Raw genomic sequence first — 9,382 nt, forward strand, 5'->3', positions numbered from 1 at the left:
AAAAGCATTTCTTGAGTACTACCATGTATGGAAACACCCAGACTTTACCTTCAAGAGGAATCCCTCGTACTTCTTTACGTATCGGGTCATACCCTGCACACAGATGAGAAACATGAAGGAAGTAAAAAAGAAAAAAAAAGCAGAAATCAAAGTAACTTTAGGAAGCCGACTGGCAGCTGTGCACTCACCAGATGAATGTTGCTTTCAAGGACCTGCTTCATTGCTGTATCACTAGCCAGGTCAAACACCGTCTGGTCTGTGAGTTATGGACACATAAACACAAAGTGGGGCTTTGATACAACAGAACACACGTATAAAGATAGAAAAGAACATACTGCTTGATTGTGACAATTGTTAAATATCAAGGGGTCATTTACATCCGAACCAGCCACAACTTGTGCCTCTTGTGCAATCAAAGTTTTTACACTGATAATCTTGTTCGAGTTACAGAAATAACCGCGGCGCCTGGCAATTTCTTCAGAAACAAGAACATTCCTGCAGAAATTATAGCTGCTTAGTCAGGTGCTATTTTTGTTTGTGTGAAGGAATGAAGACAGCTTGTGAAATTAGTTAAAACTGCCTTTCACTGAACATCAGAAGGAATGTGTATAAAATATAGGGAGGTATCGTTCGGTAAAGGATAAATGGTGTTATGACGTTTCTTTTTTCATCATTGATTGCCAGCTCTGGCTGCTGATCTTACCATTCTTGTTCTTGATGTTGGGGTTGGCTCCACTTTTGAGGAGCTTCAGGGCACATTGCTTTTGGCCTCGATACGCCGCGGAGTGCAGCGGAGTGTTACCCAGCAGATCTGTGCAGTTGATGTCTGGAGGCTTTTTCCTGCTGAGCTGCAGTGAACACACAGGACAGAAAACACACTAGCTGTCTGATCTAGACTGTCTTGCAAATCTTAATTATTCTGCTAAGGACAAAGCCATGACGCTTTGATTTCTGCTGGAAAAGTTTAGTTTTCTTGGACAAATGTGCACGGATTCATCTCGCCAGACTTCAAGCTATGCGCTTGCATCTGTAATCAGTGTGAGAAAGTATTGGCAGCGGGTGGCAGATCTTATTTTCCAGTTTCCAACAACACTTTCCTGATGGCTCCATGAAACAAACAATGTAGGGGAGGTCAGGTAGGGTGTAGTCGAATGTTTACCTGTCTGGTCTTGTGAACATTTGGATTTGAGTGTCAAAACTGTTTATGTACAAAATAGAAGAAGAGTCTACAGTCATGCTAAAAGTTGTTATTATGTAGTTTTACGTTTAAAAAAATATTTGACTTGATGATGGCGCCCTCATCCTTCGGGGAACATGAATGTTGAAACCAAAATTTATGGCAATCCATTCAGTAGTTCCACTTAAAACCACCAATGTCAACCTCATGCTGGTGTTAGAGGATCACCAAAGTCATTAGGATTCTTCCTAAGATGGATGTCCAAACTAAATTTCATGGTGTTCCCTCCAAGCCCCAAAGAGGAGCGCCGGGCTTGAAGATGATGCACAGTGGTCCAAAATAACTTTTTCCCATGAGCTTACAACGTGAAAGATGTGACTGTAAAACAGTGAGTATCATAACCTCCATGAAATAACTCGAGTCACTATCAGAGTTTCCATAACTGCTTATCTACATCGGGGTCGTGGGAGCTGGAGCCGATCCCAGCGAGAGGTGGGGAAGGCCCAGCTGTGAGGCAACACAGTGCCGCTCAGAGTTTCATCCGTTTGGTCTAATAACATTTGGAAAGTCTATAAGAGATGCACGGTTAAATCATTTTATCGCCATTCAAGTTAGCGGAGAGCCAGAAGCAGTAGAAGATCTTGGGCTTCATGTGCCCCACATTCAACTCTGTATCCAGTTTATAAATCCATGATATTGTAGATGTAGCTATTTCAGCCTGGACCAAGGTGGTACACCAACAGACATTGCTACATAGCTAAGTTGTTGGCATGGCTTGGCATTAATTGAATTAAACCCCCTACCCACTAATCTTTCCCCACCACAGTAGCTGAGCATATTCCACACTATTAATGGTCAGGATGTCAGATTGTAGCTCATGTTCCAGACTTTGGCTTCATATCAGATAGCAGCATCTGGCACTAACCAGCTGTGTTAGAGTTGAAAGGTTTCCTTCTCGTGCAGCTTCCAAAAGTTCTTCCTCCAGTTTCCTCTCCTCCGTTCTCTCGGCCGCTGGTATCAGTCAAAGAGTTGGATTCACAAGAAAAAAAACATTTTAGAATCTAGATGTTAAATAAAGAACTGAATGATTATTAAAAAATTAAACATGGAGACTGATAAATCGGTTTCCATGAAATCTCTTAGATGACAACGTGTCTCTCTCACCTTCTAACATGCCTCTGATCTCTGGATTTTGAGTGACATCTTTGGGAATCTGTGCTGTCCCATTGATGACAGTAGCACATGCATCATAGTGCAGCAGCAGCATGACAACCTCCTGATCAATATGTGATTGATTGATTCATTGGTTCATTGATTGACCGAATGGATGAATAAATGCATGCACAAACTCATACTATCAACAAAGAGACGAGAAAAAGCAGAGAGAAACTCAAAATCTGAAGAAGTAATGATGCAGTCAGGTACCTTTCTTCCTGTGAAGGCGGCTTTGTGCAGCGGCGTATCTCCGATATTATTGGGCAAGTTGACATCTGCCCCGGCCTGCAAACAAACATCAGACGCATTAGTCATGCAGTTATTAAAATGATTTTTTTTTTTAAAGAAAAAAAGAAAACTCACCTTCAGTAACTCCTCCACTACATCTTTGTGTCCAAAGTAACAGGCCAAGTGAAGAGGCGTCCATCCAAGGTTAGACTTTTTCTTACCTGAGAGAACAGAGCACAGTGTTACACAACGCACTGTGATTGATATTACCCCCTCGTGTTCCTCATGTACCTTTGCAGTTTATGTTGATCTGTGTTTCTTCCCTTATCTTGGACATGAGGAGCCTCTGAATTCCCGGAAGATCACCGTTCCGGGCGAACTGCAGGAACTGTTCCTCTGGCTCCAGCTCCTCCATCGACCCCTGCAGAGGAAACACAGCGACGGCATAAGATGCTTTTTAAATTTTTATTTCTGTGACTCAACTGCAAATACAAAAGACACCCAGAAGCTATCGAAGGTTTCTGCTTTAATTATTACTGATCTCTTTTTGAGCTGATGTTGGTTTATCGGTGGTAGCACACTCGTTTGTATCTGTAGGCAACATTTGATTTGATTTGAGTGAGAAAACTTTACGAGCAAAATGCTTAACGTGTCACAAAAGCTTCAGATTCAGTACTGTCAGATAACTGAGAGAACCGCTCTCTATGGTTTCATTTCTAGTCTTCTGACCACTGCAGGTGCTTTTACACTACATATCACATTCACCCATTAAAAGGCTGCCATGCAAAGGTGAGAACTTCCCATCAGAGAGGAGCTAATCACATTCACACCGATGGAGCAGCCTGTCGGAGCAATTTAGGGTTCAGTATCTTGCCCAAGGACACTTCGACATGCAGACTGGAGGGGCCGGGGATCAAAACACTGATCTTCTGATTAGTGGGTGACCCGCTCTACCTCCTGAGCCACAGCCACTTGTATTTTGTATGAATGGTTTGCAAAGAAAGTATTATTTTTGTACACAGAGAACACAACACTGGTTCAACTGTGACTGGGGAATGAAAGGGGCAGAAAGAGACAACGGTACCTCTGAGCAACATTTCAAATAGTAAATTTACTTATACACTTATTATGTATTATGTCTCATCCTACTTCTTATATTAGTATAAAGTTATTAGCAGTTATTGGTCAAAGAAATCGGAAGCTTAGCATCAAAATAGCCCCTGTGCAGATTCAAACAGGTACAAGATCCTCATAATGTGTACAACAAGCTGAAAGTAACAGCCGTGTTACTTCAGCAAATCTCTTCTTAAAACTTAGACTGACAAATCGCAGTTTAATCTGTTCAATCTAACCGCTGAGTAGACTGCAGAGGCATCGTTGTGGTTTAGTGATGACGCAGTGTCGCTTGAGCTTTTTCCGGACTGCAAAACAAACTCAGGACATATAAACAGTATTCTCCCCGATCATGCAACACTGTGGGGTTTTGCTCTGTGAGGCTACACTGAGGTAAACACTAACATCACCATGTTAACATGCTCACAATAATTCCAACAAGCTGATGTTAGGCAGGGACAGTTTAATGTTCTTCTTGGTATTTGGTCCTAAACTAAAGTATTGGCTATATATAAAAATTTTAACCTATATGGTGGCGTAAAAGGAAACATTAAGAGATGTTATCACAAGTTATTATGATTCACGTTGCACATGAATGTGTGTGCCAAATTTTAAAGACAGCTTATTATTAACTTAATGTTCCGTTGCACGTAAAGACAGTTTATTATTTATTTATTTAAACACTTGAAAAGTTAAAAGATAATCATGTGAGCAGGATTTATCTTCTGGGGAATGAATGGCAGTGACAATCTTCAAATACAAAATATTTCATTTGGAATGACCGACTGACATGATATGCATGGATGAAAAAAGTTAAAATAGAAAAAGACCTTAAAACCTGACTTTTAGTCTTGTATGTGTCAATCTCTAAAAAACACAGAATCCTACATTTCCCATAATGCAGCGCAGGGTGTCTTTCATCGCCCCATTCTGCCTGGTAAACACAGACCACTTTCAAACACCAAGCATAAATAATCCTGCTGACATCACTGTGACAGCGGAGTTATTGTATTTCCAGTTTTCAGTGGACTGAACTCACCACGCCACCTTAACATGACTAGTTTGGGGAGTTGTCGGTTTATATTGCCTAATAAGTCATTGTTCAGGGCACATGAGTAAATAGTCACAAGAGTCTGTTTTACCGCGAAGCAATGTCAAAGAGGATATATGATTCTTACAAAAAGGTGGCGGTCACCAGCCAGCTTACGGAGGAAACAAATCCTCCCTCTCCCCTTCACACACTCTTAGCCACACTGAGCACGCATACACATCCAAACTCTGTATGCGGCCACGACAAAGAGGAGGTTTAACAAACGTTATGGCTGTCACATGGCTGCGATGGTTATGAGTGTCACGTCACAAGAGGTGACAATCAGACGTGTGCAAAGACTGGAGTGGCTCTGAAAACAGGTTTACCTGGCTGGGATTGGAAAGCAGTGACACTACGGTTACTCAGCCTGTCTTTCTGCTTCTCTTCTGAACCACCCTGCTCAAAACTGCCACAGCTGCTGTTTATATCGTGACAGTATAATCAGGATGCATGCAGAGTGTCCCTAATGTGAATATTTAATATTTAATTTGTTTATTTCTTATATTATTATTATTACAATGTGGCTCCCGCTTGTGCTCTTATTTCTCAACCGTAAGATGTCACACCTCGCACATATCTTTGTCCTGAATCTAAGAGAGGAAGTGTAAAGCTTTCTTTAAGAATGTTGGTTAATGTTGCGCGTTTATGTAAATATAGTATGCATGAGCTCAAACAGTAAGATTTTTTAGAATATTATTATAATATAATGATACCAGGCCTATGTTCTTGTTATGTTCCCGTCTGACTCTGTAAAACCCAAAGAGATTGTCTTCAGCAGGACGAGTAAACTGTGTCCATGTACTGATATGTATTAAAGTACAAGGGTAGAGTATTCCTTTCACCTTACTTTACTTATTCTCCTACTTTTCAGAATAACGCTTGGCATTAAAAACAACATACAAAGCTATATTTATGGCCTTTTACAAAAAAAAAAACTACTTGGGGAAACCCACTTAAATGTGTAAAACTTCTCCTCTAACCGCGGGGTTTCCACTGTTTCTTCCTTCCTTTAATCATCAATCAGATTGATCTTTTGTTAGTGGGTGCGATCAATAATTTGGTAACCAGCAGACTAAAACATAAAACAGTCATGACGGCTACGACGTAAAACGCTGTTAATGCATCAGTTATTAAAAACCTATTCATGTAATATACATAATTCCTCAGCACCGGCTTTTTTTTTTGCACATAGTATTTTTTCTTCTGACTTCAATTGCTGCAACTTACTTTTACTTAAGTAATATGTTAAATGCGGAGAGTGTGTGGGTTTAGGGGCATTAGTTGTGTGTACCAAGCCATGAAGGGGAGTACTCGAGGTGTCTGTAGATATAAAGTCACATTTTTATATAATAAAAGCCTAAAAATTCTTTTTTCTCATGATTATACACTTAATAAACACATTTATGTGTGTTATATTTAATTTCTGGACACTGACTCTTACACACTGGAGCTTTAAGTAAAGGATCTGACTATCTCCATCTAACTTATAACATTTATGCATAATGAACATGAATGTAACGCTTAACAGTGTGAAGTGATGCAGTGTGCAGCCGGCAGGTGACATAAAACAGGCTGATGTGTCCTTAAGAAGAGCAGAGCGGACACTTACTGCTCCACCCGCCCAGTCTTGTGAAGTCAAATCCGGACAGAGCTGCTCTCATCCCGGGCTCCTCCGTGGGCGGACCATGTGATGTGTTTTTTTTTTTTAGTCCGACACACCGCACATCTTCCGTTTAAAGACTGTTAAGCTGACTGGTGTCGAAATATAGCTGTGTGGGTCCCCACACACACTCCTTCTTTTCTGTTTACACTGAATCAGCTGATCCTCTGACACACCGAACTCGCCTCAACCTACAGACCGTTGACGCCTTTTCAAAATAAAAGCCTCCGACCGTTATTTCAAAAACAACCAGACGTGTAGCTCGCGCGTCCTTTATTTATTTTTATTTAACCTATATTAAACTTTTTAATTAATTTTGTTAGTTAGGCTTTTTCCAAACATTTTATCCTGAATTGAGTGAAAAAAAAAATTATATGATAACACGGTAGAAATCACATTTGCACCGGAGTAGTTTACTCTTCTTCACTACAGCTGGAGTAAACATGTAGTCCACGTGTCTAAAGTTTCACATAATCTGTTTTTCTGGCGATTAATTTTATTTTTTACAGCTGACAACTTGGAGGATGAGTAAACAATGGCCGACATCATAAACCGGAGAATGAAGAAGATCTTCAGGCTCAGGTAACTGTTTGACCACCTGTCCAGCTGTGTTTGTGTTGTTGTTGTGCTGCAAACAGCTGATAGTAACTGCTGTCAGAGGTCCAACAGCTGAACTGATATGAGGGTAGTCGGGCAGGCTGACAAATCCTGAAATGATGTCACAAACAATCTATTTCCTCTGAAAGAACACAATGGAGGTGTAATTTAAATGCTTGACTGTGCACAGATCACAAAATAAAGAGGATGCACACATCTATCTACAACACACTTGTGAGGTCGCCCAAGGTGTCAGATTCTTACATACATATGCATGTGATGTCATAACATAGTGCAGCCCAAATATTCTGGAAAAAAAGACAAACATGGACACAATTAACACCATCAAAGCACATGTTATTAATGTGGAGGTTTGTTTGCAGACAAGAGTTTTTTTACCCAGGGTCTTTGTTAGAAGTCAGCTTTGGTTAGTGTCTCCTATTATTGTCATTCATTAAACCTGAGGGATAAATCTCGGTGAGCTTTGGAAAACACAGAAGCTTGTTTGACAACACTTAACTGTTGTGCTCCAAGACACACCGGCCTACAAAACACAGCAAAATTCTATAAAATAATAATGCATAAATAAAGGTTTTTAATCACATTTCATATCCAGTAACCCCTTACTGTTTTGTATTTGTTGTAGGAAAACATAAAATGAGACACTGTAACATGAATTTGGATGCAGAAAGAGCCTTACACTGTTTAGAAATATACACTCACCATCCCTCAGGACATAACACCTGCATTTCAATTTCTTACTTTCTTTTTTATTCCTTGCAAAAACAAACAAATACAAATAAAAGGTGCTTAAAAGATGTATACATCTGCAATATGGACATAAATGATTGCATTAAACTGTGACAACAGGCTTTTTCTTTCACATAATCGTACTGTCTAAATGTATAATCGTTGCAGCCTTAAGGAACAATATGTAACAATGACAGCTAGTGGTTAATGAATACTACAGTCCAAATTCAGCTCACACGGGTTGCCATATGAAGCGGCGAAGCTCATATTCTGTGTTTGTGCCAAACTTGTTTTGTATCTTTCATATCTTATCTCTCCGGAGGTGTGACGTGCAATGGCGTGGATCACACAGGCCAAAACACAAATGTTCTGCGCAAAATGGAAATTTAAACACACTGGTTGTCCATGTCAGGAAACCAATATTAATGTTTTAATATTGATTAATTACAAGAATAAAGTTGTAATATTAACTTTGGTAAAGTGGAAAGATATTGGCAGTTCTACCTTCCTGGATCAGTAACTCTCAATGAAACGTTGTTAAAACACAGAAACACACATATTTTCAACTGTAGAAAGACAGACAAGACATTAGTGTTTACATGCAGCGCTCTGTGAGAGCAGCCGCAGGGACGCTACAAGTGCAACCCACGAAAGTGATACAACAAAAAATATACAATTTAACTTATACATAGACTGCAGCATTCAGATTAGTATGAAAAATATGTAGGAGATCAATGAAGTGTGTAGTGAGTTTGGGACACTACACTCGAGAATATAATTATATTATAATTAATTACATAACTTTATCCTCGTAATTATATTTGTTCTTAATGTGGCCCTAATACTCAGTCTATTATTAACACAAATAATAATACATACTAACACAATATAATATTTGTGTAATTGGGTTTTTATTATTTTTTTAACGATTTATTCTGTAGTAAACCATGATGATGTTTTGTTCCTCTCTAGATTGAAGAGGTCGGGCTTTGTCTTCCATCTATGGGGATGAGTGGTGTTTATCGATGAAGCATCCAAGATATTTGCAATAATATCCAACGATCAGAGGAGTCAAAGCTGACAGCATGTTTGCAGGTAAACAAAAAAGAAAACCTTGCATATTAATCATAATAAGTGTTTTTTGTTGTTGTCCAGTTATGATTGTTTTTTCTTTATTGATCAGATAATTCTCCACTTGATTTTCCAAGCGCGTCCCCCCCCTCCCTACAGATCAAGTAAGCCTATTTGCCTTTCAAATTTAATCTTGCGATGATGTGCTCAATTGATAGAACAACATCCCACTCAAAAATCCACTCCTCATCCTCCTCTAAACCTCTCATTTGTTCCTGGCTTTTGTGTGCAGCGTGGTTGCGAGGCTCGAGAGGGCCAGATTGGCAAAAGCTGGAAGACCTCTTGTGTGGAGTGCTCCTGGTAATTTTTTGACTTCACAAGGAGCCACTGTCAAGGAATTAGCCACACAACAAACAGCTTTGTGCGGTTGTTCCACGGTGCAAAGTCGTCTGTGTGTCATTTGGAGATTTCACCCTTCTAC

The 9,382-nt window shown here is 39.7% G+C and overlaps 1 protein-coding gene across 4 annotated transcripts in view; it reads right to left on the bottom strand.

Annotated features, from left to right (window-relative positions):
* osbpl1a (oxysterol binding protein-like 1A) overlaps window positions 1–9,382 on the bottom strand; it is a 29,342-nt gene that overhangs the window by 17,208 nt on the left and 2,752 nt on the right. For 2 of the 4 annotated variants that reach the window (XM_019277702.2, XM_019277701.2), the window contains exons 2-9: window positions 2,912–3,041; window positions 2,756–2,841; window positions 2,603–2,677; window positions 2,342–2,453; window positions 2,103–2,188; window positions 704–848; window positions 189–256; window positions 49–93 (exon numbers count right to left, since the gene is read on the bottom strand). In XM_019277702.2, the coding sequence (XP_019133247.1) occupies window positions 49–93; window positions 189–256; window positions 704–848; window positions 2,103–2,188; window positions 2,342–2,453; window positions 2,603–2,677; window positions 2,756–2,841; window positions 2,912–3,035 (741 nt within the window). In that variant the 5' untranslated portion in view covers window positions 3,036–3,041. Of the gene's footprint in view, window positions 1–48; window positions 94–188; window positions 257–703; window positions 849–2,102; window positions 2,189–2,341; window positions 2,454–2,602; window positions 2,678–2,755; window positions 2,842–2,911; window positions 3,042–9,382 lie in introns of those variants that run through there. The other 2 variants (XM_019277703.2, XM_019277704.2) reach the window with 2 other exon arrangements.

Source organism: Larimichthys crocea, chromosome XVII (assembly GCF_000972845.2).
Source record: "Larimichthys crocea isolate SSNF chromosome XVII, L_crocea_2.0, whole genome shotgun sequence".
Classification (NCBI taxonomy): Eukaryota; Metazoa; Chordata; class Actinopteri; family Sciaenidae; genus Larimichthys; species Larimichthys crocea.